The sequence below is a fragment of the Cydia strobilella genome, chromosome Z (assembly GCF_947568885.1).
Source record: "Cydia strobilella chromosome Z, ilCydStro3.1, whole genome shotgun sequence".
Classification (NCBI taxonomy): Eukaryota; Metazoa; Arthropoda; class Insecta; order Lepidoptera; family Tortricidae; genus Cydia; species Cydia strobilella.
In genome coordinates this window covers 10,635,705-10,648,032 of record NC_086068.1, presented here as the reverse complement: position 1 = coordinate 10,648,032, position 12,328 = coordinate 10,635,705, and the positions used below count along the sequence as shown (strand labels likewise).

Below are 12,328 nucleotides of genomic sequence, written 5' to 3'. Positions count from 1 at the left end.
TATCGATAATCTTGTGTTCTTTTTTGTTCCATTAAGTACACATTTTTATTGACTATTCCAACAAAATAAGGAGTATAACTAACCAGTCAACCAAATTAAATTCCAGCCAGTGTTAATAAAGTCGTATAGTTCCTTTGCTATATTAAAATTGTCATCGTCACTGCATGAGTGGCCTGGAATTCATCGTGATTGACCATACCGTCCTATTTGAAATGTTAACATCACTCATTTTAGACTCCAAAATCACACACTACATTGCATCGTGCGATTTACCATAAATATTGATATGATTTCATTTTAAGCACCCCAAATTGAATTGCATGCATGTCTAATAGATACCACTTAATAGTGGTCTCATACATTTATCTATTATAAGAGGGTATGTTTGTTAACTAGGATTTTTCTTCTAGTAAAGCGTAAAGGGAAGCGTCGTTTCTTCTTGGCGCCTAGCTGCAGGAGGAGGTTTCTGGCCTCGGCGAGGGTGGCCGGCTCCACGTCCTCCACGCCCGACACGAACCCGCTCTCGGGCCGGGAGAGCGCCGGCGTGGACGGCAGCCGCGAGAACCAACGATCTATCTTTGCACTCGATGACAACTGTTTTAAATTAAAACAAAAGTACTTGTTGTTAATTTGCATGCTTAAATAATTCAGTTAGTTCATATGCGCTATCTACATATACTATACACTATAGTTGCACAGGCATCTTGAATGTAGGTTAGACGTGAATACACATTTCTCTTATTAAGTTGATTTTGTTATCAAACTCTAAGGAGCGAATATGTAGATCATACTCAACTTTTACTATAAGGCCAGCAATTCCAAAAGAATATGATTGAAGTTTGAATTTATGGTTGGCATCTTAGTAAAAGTTGTTCAGTATTAGGTAGGTCCCTACGTATTCAATGTATGGTCATACATAACAAAAATCATCCTGTATATTTATTATCTTTCTTGTCCATAAGGCTGTTACGTGGTTTAATCAGCACCAAATACACATACTTACTTATTTCTATTGTAATACAGGGTGCGTAGCTAACGTGCAATCGTTAACGCTCTGTAGCGAACGCTACGCAACTGTCACTTTCGCACTAATGGGGAAGAGTGATACAGAGTGATGGCTACGATACGCTACGGAGCGTCATAACGATTGGCACGTTGGCTATGCGCCCTGGTGTGTTACCGTACAGTAAGTGCTGACTGTACGATCGACAAATTTCTAATATTCTACTGATATGGTATCCTACTTTCCGACTAATATATGTATATTACCTATTTATTTAAGTAATGGTTTAAAACTAGTGAAATAAGGAAATATTGGGGCCAGACTACACTTGTATGGAATTCTTATACTGTCCCTTTTGCCCCGAGCAAAATGAACTATGTTCCTTTTACCCAAAATACATTGATTAGGTTTTTTTATTACTTATATCTATGTATTGCAGGTGGTGGTGCCTACACCTAGGAGCCATTACGTATAGATTAAGCCATCTTAAATTTGACGGTATCTATTAGTCTATTATTAAGGGTTACCTATAACCTTAATAATAGACAAATAAATACCGTCAAATCTAAGATGGCTATATCCATATGTAATGGGTCCTCTACACGATGGGCCATCATACTGGCCCACTAAGATGGGTCAGCGTGTAGAGAGGGTAGTGGTGTCGGATGGCTTTAGACGCGCGGCGGTGGGATGGCGATGGGATTGCTCGGTGTCATTTTTTCGTCTATACATCAAAGGTAGTTGACCAGCGATGATGCGTACGCATCTACGCGTGGCCCATTCCATATTAGTGCGTGCTCTCAACCAACGCATGGCCATCGCGCTGGTCCAGCGCTGGGCCATCGTGTAGAGGAGCCATAACATTTTCTTGAAAGCTCTATATAATCATTAATCACCTAATATTTTTTTTTAGATTAGCCGTCCTATTTATTTAAACGTAATTTTTTATGTTTACCTGCATGGTTTACTTTCAACAGCAATGGGAAGTGAGCCAGCGATGCTCAAATAGTTATATTATAGAATATTACAGTGAAATAATAAAACATCAGCAAGTAGTTTATTCTTTATTTCCAGGTTTGCGTCCAAAGCTTCACATTTAAAATATTTAGAATTTGGTATACATTGATCAAGTTTTAGTATTAGGTACCTATAGGTATTTAAAAATTATTGATATATTCAGAGGAGCACTTCCACCGCTCTAATAGTATCTTCTACAATTTCAAACAACTGTTCTATGATAAATATGATAGTTTTTAAATTAATTCACAAAAAACTATGATTCTAACAACAAGTCGCTGGATCTAACTCTAGAACGATCATTGATTGATATGGCCATTTACGTAAGTATTGTATTTTACTACTATCTGCACAACTTTTGTTTGTATTTTTTTATTTAGATATCTACTGGCAAGCATAAAAAATCTGTCCAAAAAGGAATAATTTGCTTTTATAACAATAAACAACAAACATTTATAAGAAATTGTTCACTTATAGCTAACATTGGCCGTAAACCAATCATTGCTAAAACACTATGATTCTATAAACATCTCTCTGGACCATTCGCTTTACTTTTCCGTAACCTGCTCCTTGATATTCTTGACTGTATTCTTTCATTTAAAATAAGTTATGATTACATGACTAACAATACAATAAAGACAGCAACTATTTAATGGTAGGTGGTAGGTATAAGATGAGGCCGATTTAATTCAGTTCGTGTTAGCAATCCAAATATCTTACAAGTTTCCTTTTCTGATCTGTATAAAACTTGTCAACAAACCCAGGCCGAGTGGAATACTGTCCACCAATACCAATACAGGGTGATTTACGGGTCGTGGAGCAAGAGCACAAGACATCATTTATCATTTATTATTATATTATTACTTCAATCACTGAATTACATAGAGACAGAAGCTATTATACAGAGTGTCACCTAACCCTAGTTTATTTAAGTTTTTAGTTTTAAGTATTACATTTAAATTTTAAATTTATGTTATATGATAAAGTATGACTTGCATACGAAACAAAATTCTGTTGTACAAATGTAACTGGTTCCCCGCGATACAGGTGCAACCTAGTGCGGGGGCCCCTGGTAACTATGTTTTGTAAATCTGTTTGTGAAATAAACTATTCTATTCTATTCTATTATATCATACAGAATTCAAAGATGAGCCTAATGATGTTATTAATTATTGTTTATCACCAATATTGATGATTATTTTTCAGATGATAAGAAGAAACCAACATTTTTGCATACAATGTGGTCAGTGACCACCAATCCATCTGTCAGATTATGCGATTTTGGTATTGAAAGGTAGTGTAGATATTTGCTGAGAGGGTGGAATGGATTTAGCCGAGTTTGAAGTTAAGCGACATATGATAATGTGGATTAGTTACAGAGTCAGAAAAGTGGTTCTGAATCACGACCCAGAAATCATCCTGTATATATTGACATCGATATTGATTACTTATTTAACATTTACCAATTTGATTAATCCTATAACGGTGTCAGTGTTCCTCTCTCAACTCGACTGCGTCATGAACACACCGCTGCTCGATAGGTAAGTACTTAGTGCCTTATACCTCACTGAATACAAGTTAAAGCATTAAGGCGAGTCGCCTCTGGGTAACTCCAGTCTTCATTGTTTACGCATATTATAAAAACTTACTTAAAAGTTCTCTACGTCAAAGTCATCGGAAAGAGCAACTATACTAAACCTATGTTGTTAGTACATAGTCAGTCCAGAGTCAGCAATGCAGTCGAGTACCTATTAATTATGTCTTTTGTATTTGATATGCATACTTAGCTGCATATTGATATATTAACCAGCAACTTTACAAAGTTTTCGTAATGTAGTAAGGTCACAACGCTGCTGTCTGTAACAGCTAAATACCTATCGTTTCAGTCGACGGTCTAAAAACGACGAGTTAAAACCATTTGCAAATTCGGTGCGCCAAGCATAAATTAATACATATTTATAATATTTTACCAGGTTTTACAATAGGGTATTTGACTACTAGTCAAATCAGTTTCTTTTTTCGAACTGTCAAAACGATTTTGCTACTATGGAATTTATATAAGACATTAGCATATGAAGTCACAATCAAATTACCTACTCTTTATAGTTTTATGCAGGTTTTAAAATAGCAATTGTGTCTAAAAATAACTGCTATCTACGTTTTTCTATTAATCTTCTGGTGCTTTATTTCATGAGTGACGTAGAATAATTTATTTTAAATACAGTCAAATACCCTATATCAGTTTATAACTAAAAGTAGAATAAAGTATAAATCTGTTTGACAAGAAATTAACTTAACAATAGATAAGAATAACCCGTCGTCTCATATCGTGTCGACTAGTTCAGAAGAATATTAGATGTTGCTATGTATTGATAGAATAACCCGACCAAGTTAAACCATAAAATTCTGACCCGATGCCTTAACTGGAGTAAAAACTGCTTTGTTTACGAGATATCATTTATTTTTCACAATTAACAAATAAGTAAAGTACTTGTTAATATCATCTTATAACATAATGTTATCATCGTACACCACGTAGGTACCTTCTTTTAGTGTCCGTTATGAATTGTGTTTTTGGCGCGATCTATGACGATGCTTAAAAAGCTACTAAACTAGTTGCATTAGGTACTTATTTCATAACTAATACCGTCAAGAATACATGGTTAAATTTAAATCATGTCGGGTTATTCGGGCCCACGGTGCACATTGTGGATGAATTTTGGCACCATTTTTATTATATAAATATTTTGAATTTCTTTATAAATATAACTATCACACGTTTCACTTCGAAAATGCGTTTTAAGATCTTACTAATGGACCGAGTAGATATAAATAATATTTAGTATATTTATAGGTTCCACTATAGAACAGGGACGCTAATTTTTTACTATAAATATCCTTTAAAATTGATAGTGTTACTTTCAGATTATTTTGCTGATATAATTGTATTTATTCAGCCTCACAATCACTACAAGTAGGTAATCCAATATGGATACAAGGGCAACAAACTATTGCTCACAGTATACCTAAACATGACTTCGTGTACGTGTAGTATTTCAAAACGATATGCCAACGAGTAATAACCATTATCCTGCTCTCAGTCACTAGGATCCACAGTAGCACTCCAAAAATTTATTGTTAATTAAACTAAAAACAATTATTTTCGTTGAATTTTATGTAGGTATGTTTGCTACGGTGACGTAACGACCCAAAGTGAGTTCTGGCCTTCTGGCCTCCGACACCAGATCACGTCATGCCTCTCGGTCTTGCGATAGCTCTCACCAGTTGCCATGGCCGAGGATGAGTCCAATCTGGCGTCTACGCTTTCTTCACGGCACGACCCTCTCCCATTCTGTCTCGTGTCCGAGCCACTGAAGCCTAGCCGCTTTGGTCTCTCCAATAATGTTTGTTTGTTTATATAGGGTAAATTCATTATTGTTTCAATTATTTATCTTGATCATTATCCGTGGATCTTAGTTAATCGAGACTTCATTTGGACATGGAAATGATATGTATGTTGTTAGGTAAATAACTTCAGAATACTAGCTAAATGGTTTGATATCGCTCAATATATAATAATCGATGTGATTTACTAATAATTTGGCACCTTCATTAAAGTCTCAATCTCCAAAGAGAACCTCGTTCACAACAATGCATATACATATGAATACAATAACATTATTAAATATTACAGCATTCGTAAGTATATTGATAAATTTTAATACATAGTGATGACATAGGGAACATAAGCGAGAGGGTAAATAGGTAAATTGAGGTATTTGAGAGTGTAAAGGAAACACACATGATAAATTATTAGGGAGGAGAAAAACTAATAATAGATACGAGTAGGTAACTAAGTCTTTCATTTCAGAGAACTTTTAGAAGTCTTTCCTTTTAAATTATAATAGTTCGACCAGTACCTATACTATATAATTTTAATAACTTGGCACAGATTTTCAATAAACACCTAGTAATACTCACAGGTGCAAAGTAAAATGGTCACTTTGTATAAAAAATTATACACAGTTTGATTTGACCACTATTCTAATATCAGTCGAGATGACGTTTTATTCGAAATGAAATATCAATTGCAAACCATTTTGACAAATCTCGCATGTTAGTTGGTATCTAACGATATGGCAATCGGCTCCCGACTTAACTAGAGTTCAACCAACCAACCAACCAACAAAAAAAAAACTACCGATGCGAGAGATGCGCGAAAAAAGTTTTCATTTACCGCCATTTGACGTACAGTTTATATTTTAATTAGTTTGTAAGTATAAAATTAATTTTAATTAATTTTGTTGTTTTTAAACTAACTATAACAAAACTTTCGTGAAAAATGAGCGATAAAGATATTTCGGAGATGCCACCTCATACCCGCGAGTTCCGCCAGAGAGCAACGATGCCCCAATGCCGGGTGTAACACGCGGGTAGTGAATACATCATAGAGAGGTTATAACATGCGTGTAGATAAAATAGTGTATGTAACTGTACATAATAACACTCGTGTGGTCCTTTTAAGAAACTCACTTCGTTTATTTCTTAAACCCACACTCGTACTCGTATTTTAATGCCTTTCATTATGTAGCAGTCAGAGTCACACAAACTACTATTTAGAACTCAATCAATATGTTTGAACGTGTCCTATCTTGTTTGTCTGCTGCAGTAATTAGAATTTATAAGACCTAATATCAATAATCACAGCTTACTAAAATTATATTTTTGGTTTTTACATCATCAATAATTTGACTAGAGTGAGTTTAGACGCAATTGCGTATCTTATAAAACTACCTACATCATTTGTTGTTCGTAGGATTTTGTTAATTTACTTAGTAGTGTGCCTGGTCCATTGTTGCCGGAGAGCCGTCATCATATGGCTGTGATTCGGTACTTTTTCGCTGGTGGAGCGAGTGATGGGAGCGGCATATGCGACCGACGCCCCGGGTACTGTCAGGGTGTTTCCCTGGGGAGTCGTCTCAGCCCGCATCTCCGGCACGTCTGAGGTGCTGCCCGACGGGCTCACGGGCACGATCAGCCTCACGCGCCCGTCTTCTCCTGTTGCAGTCAGCGTCCCGTTATGCGACAAGGGCATGATAAACGCAACGCCGTCATCTGAACTACAAGCATCAGGCGTCGAATCTTTAGACGTCGTGGCTTGGCTAGCGCTGTATAGTGACATTTCTGACTGCCCCACGCTCATTGCTTGCTCCAGGTTGTTTTCACCAATGTGTATGGAGTATGGCTCTATGTTAAGTATATCCGCGATATCGCCATTATTGAAGCTATTGATGACGGGTGGGACGTTGGGAAAAGCGTTACGATTCTGGTAGAACGGGCTGTGTTTGAGAATTCCATTGTTATTATTGATTGGGGATTCAGCAGTGCCGCCGGTGTTGACGTTTTGGAATTTAGCTATGAGATAGTTTTGTATTTGCTCGTTGGTCATGTTCCCGAAGCTCGGTGGTGATCCCGGACTGCTGAAGGCAGAGACGACCGTGGCGTTGTTGTTCTCAACATTCTGAGTAATTTTGGTGTGGCTGATTAGATCGATGAGCGAGTCGACGCTGGTTTGGCTGTTGTTTGCGTTGCCGTTGCAAACACGGGCGGTGCTCTTCTCAGCACCATCCTTTTGATCCAGCAGCGTTAACAAAGGATTTTAATTTTAACACATGATTTATACTATTTTATACATATTGCTTAGTATTTCGCACAAGACACCAAAACACGTAGCAAACACATATACTATTACTGCCGATGTGACTAATGATAATGACCACACTAGGACATCAATACCAATCATGCAAAGCAATGTGGAACTACTCGTACTTTGTTAACATAGGTATGTATGTGGCAAAATAAGATTAAAAATAACTCCAACATAACCTCTAAACCTTGATGTAACTGAGTATTTTTTTATCAATGCAAACGAACTTAACGTAGAAATGAACATGAATTTAGAAAAAGGCAAATGAAAGTAAACCATGCTATTGTTATTGTGGTTTTTGTCAAACCGACATAAGATTACAACGGTAACTCTTTATAAAATAATGTTATAATTACAATGACACTGAAGCACATAAGTAACAGCCCTACAGAAAAGAAGTGAATCAACTTAATATGCCTTAGATTATTGGGTGATAAAAAATACCAAATACACACGTCGTTATAACATCCCAAATATCTGTCCCACTCGTACATTGCCAACAATTTAACCCTCTGAACGCTTTATGTCATAAATACAAACATCACTCAAACGCCAAGGAGCCGGCCGCAAGCGCAAGGGAGCTAATGTAAACCTTACTCGAAAAAGTGTAAAGGTTACTTTGACAGCGTCCGCCATAACAACTATTACGAGTAGTGGTCCTCGGCGCTATGGGCACGACTAGTACCTAACGACGACTTTAGATGTGGTTGGCGTTAAGAGGCCGCGGTGTCGATTTTGGAGGAAAAATTTAAAATTGATAGATTTAGTCGTTGAAATTATACACGTTTTGTTACGTAATATCTACGAGTAAATAACAAGTATTGGTTCATAAAATCATTGGACAAAATCAGTGCTCTACGCGCGTTTACCTAAACGTCCATCAGAAAAAAAATCATTACTAATTTAGTGAGTCTGTTTTCAAAAAATTGATCTGATAAAAGGCAAGATAAGAAGACGTGCTAATAGAAACCAGTACTTGTTATTTCAATTAGGTAACAAAAGGTGTACAATTACACAGACTAAGGGTCGGTTGCACCAAACTGTTTGTCATCGTTAAAGAGTTCGCTAAATTTCATTGTATGGAAAGTTTCATAGTAAACCGCCGCCGCGCGCCGAGTGACGTTGATCAGTATGTCAAGTGCGGATGCTGCAACTGGCACTAAATCTATCAATTTTACATTTTTGCGACTAAAATCGACATCGGCCTCTTAAACTTGAAATTTATTAAACTTTGCGCCACTAAACAGGGGGCCCGGTTGCACTAACTACAAAAAGTACACTGGTTAACGTCAACATCACCGAAAGAACATTATTTTACGGGCTCACTTTGTTTTATTAATACCTAGTTGCTAAGGCTTTTATACGTGAGCGTCAGGATGGCGGGTGGACCTCGCCGATTTCAACGAAATATTTATAAACATATTGTACCTTCAGTGTACCTCAGTGTACCTTTAATAAAAACCAGTGTACCTCTCTATAAAACGAGATATTTAATCCTGACGTCAGAATGGCGGGTGGATTTTTTTGTTAAATATCTCGTTTTATAGAGAGGTACACTGGTTTTTATTAAAGGTACACTGCGGTACAATATGTTTATAAATATTTCGTTGAAATCGCAGAGGTCCACCCGCCATCCTGACGCTCACTTTTATACAAATGTGGATTGCACTGTGAGTAAAATAAAGCAAATAATCGTGAAGTTAGCGGCTTAATTTGTCTCACGGCAGCAAGTACATGGTAGAACTACGTAGAATACAAAAGCATTTAGGTTAAATGAGCTTGAGACGAATCAAGCTTTGCCTTGTTACTTTATATGCACCTCGTACAGACAACAGGTAAAGTATTTAACTCAAAATTATATTTAAGAACGACTTTGCTTTCAAGAGATAAACAGCTTGGGCATGTAATTTTAAGTACCATTACTACTTCTTCTGCTGACTCTACGAGATAACTGGCAGCGTGTTGTTCATATTGCGTTCCGACTGCAGGCGAAAAGCAACTGTAATATCCAAATACGCGTAGTTATTACGGATCACAACGTCAGAGGTATATATTGGATATATTGAATCGCCTGCGTTCGGTAAGAATGGAGGGTCAGCAAATAGCATTAGCAAACTGCGTTTAAGCTGAGGTAGATCGAGGCCGATAATACCAAACTTCGACTCAATTTCACAACAACGTCACTTTAAAGGAACCATCGACCTCGGCCTAGTTCATAATTATTATGGTTGATACCACTTTCAAGTTGAATTTAGACCAAATTTAAAATTTACAAGTCTGGAGTAGGTCTAGGAGGCAGCGTTCCTTATAATATGAATCTAGGAAAAAAATTCTTCAGGAGAAACTTGTATATTGGAGCGATAGAGAGGTAGAAAAATAAATTTTGTTTTGCGGTAGGGCCTCGAGACCTCTTACGATCGCCGAAAGGGAGGGAACGATACTTCTCATTATTTGTTTTATGCTTGAAAGTAGTATTTAAGTGCGTACAGACAGACCTGGCTACGCGCCGTTCCCGAACCATTTGCAAAAGCATCGCTAACTGCTTGCTTGCATTACGTAGTAGTTATAACATTATATACGATGTGCAGCGCGCTTGATGTGCGCGAGCGATTCGCGAATGGCGCACGAGCGCCGCATATGCCTGATCTTGGCGCACGTTCAACCTGAATGCAGTACAATAATACGGAGTTTATACCTGCGGCAACAAAGTGAGTTGCTGTGCGTTGATCGGCTTGGAGGAGCCGCGCTCGCGCTCCTGCAGGTGTGCGACGAGCGCCGCGATGTGCTCCAGCAGCTCCTTGTTGTGAGCCAGCAGTTGGTGTGTGCGCGCCTGCAATTAATTCAATAAAAACGTGTAGTATTTATATTTGCTGGTAACTAAGCGTTGCGGATCACTACATTTTATTTATTTATTTTATTTTATTTATTAGGAAAACTTACAGCTAAAGTAACACGTTAGGTAATAACATAGAAGCAGTGAGCCAATTACAAGTTTCCACAGATAGAAACTGCGTAAAATGCATGGCGTGCGAAATATAAAATTTGCTTTTACCAATAAACTTCTGTATTCTGTACTATATAGACAGGGAAAATTGGTTTAAACAGTGAACAAGAAGAACAAAAGAGAGAAAAAAAGTACAGGATAGAGATACAGTGTTTTACTGGTAGATGACCATAAGGGCGAGATGGCCCATCGAAATATTTCATGATTCTGATGACTAGATGTCGAAAAAATATCACAAGCCTCTACTCATCCAAGATTGAGTGCGCTGTTTGGGTGACTTAAACGGGGTCTTGAGAAGAAAAGGCACATGCGAAATAAAAATTAAAACTAAACATATAATAAAATTAAGAGTTAATTTATGGTCATCACTCCCGGACACCTCGGGAGAGATTGCCAATTGTAAATTTTTTGAGACACTTTTTCAAGATGATTTCAGTAGAAATAATTTTATATTCGTTTCATTTTCGAAAGTTCAACTGTTCAAACTTTATGAAGAAATAAAGATTTCTTTGAATCTTACATGTAAACTTTTTTTTTTATCGTGTTCTAAAAAAACTATGGCCAACTACCCCGGACTTACCATATGCGGTAAACGCTAGTCTTTGTCATTATATTGCATTAACTGGTACGAAAACGACGTCTCCGACTCCTGAAGAGCTCAACTAATGCTTAAGTTGTAAGTAAATACTCACTTGAGCTTCGCATCGCGCGGATTGTTCGGCGGCGAGTTGATCGCGCAGAAGGAAAAGCTGCGCGACGGCAGCGCGCGTCTGCTGAGTTTGATTCTCGAGCCGCTCCTCCAGCAGCTGCACTCGGTGCTGCGCGCTGAGCGGTGCGGCCGGCGGAGTGCTCGCGTCCACCGGCGGCGGCTCCGCAGGCTCTGGCCATGGCAGGTTCACCACGGCGACCGGTGTCGGCGCCGGCGGTCGCTGCAATTCCGCAAAACGAATCTCACATATAATCCTCTCCGCCTTAAGCACCCTCGTTTGCCCACGATTGACGAGTTTAGAACGGTAACATTGGAGGTCTGAATATCTTTTAAACTGCACGATTCGGCGCCCTGGTGGCAATATGGGCGGAGGTCTCACCGGGGCTGGCCCTCTCATTGATGCAGTCAGCTTGCTAATGCAACTACTAGAATGAATTATACTATCAGCCGTATTTTTATTACGGTGCCAATATTATTCTCGCTTCACGGTTGTAATTAACGTAAAGGTTTAGAAAAAGTACGTTTTGCAAATTACTTCCTTAACAGACTGAGAGCATCATAATAGTAAGACCAAAACAAACAGAGTTGATAATTTTCCAGAGGGACTACTGCGCAACTGTTGAAAACAGATCAATAAATTAGAAAGTTTTCAGGGATGCCATGTCCTGTATTTGTCCTAAAATAAAGGTTGCCAGAATTATTTATTACTAAAAGTTAAATTATATTTAAATGCCAATTAACCGAAGAACATTTGGTGGGACAAGCTTTCTTTCCTGAAAATGTAAGCGATGTCGCAAATTTAATACCTATGAATCAGAGATGGCACCGCTGCTGACTACTATTTAACATTTTGATAGCTGGCTGTATCGCTTTTTAGTTCACAAACTC

General features: G+C 37.9%; 1 protein-coding gene across 3 annotated transcripts in view; it reads right to left on the bottom strand.

The window, feature by feature from the left end:
* Positions 1–275: 275 nt before the first annotated feature.
* LOC134754232 (carboxyl-terminal PDZ ligand of neuronal nitric oxide synthase protein) overlaps positions 276–12,328 on the bottom strand; it is a 215,009-nt gene continuing 202,956 nt past the window's right edge. Inside the window, exons 8-10 of one of the 3 annotated variants that reach the window (XM_063690411.1) lie at positions 11,424–11,660; positions 10,423–10,557; positions 276–594 (exon numbers count right to left, since the gene is read on the bottom strand). In XM_063690411.1, the coding sequence (XP_063546481.1) occupies positions 370–594; positions 10,423–10,557; positions 11,424–11,660 (597 nt within the window). In that variant the 3' untranslated portion in view covers positions 276–369. Of the gene's footprint in view, positions 595–6,195; positions 7,650–10,422; positions 10,558–11,423; positions 11,661–12,328 lie in introns of those variants that run through there. The other 2 variants (XM_063690407.1, XM_063690410.1) reach the window with 2 other exon arrangements.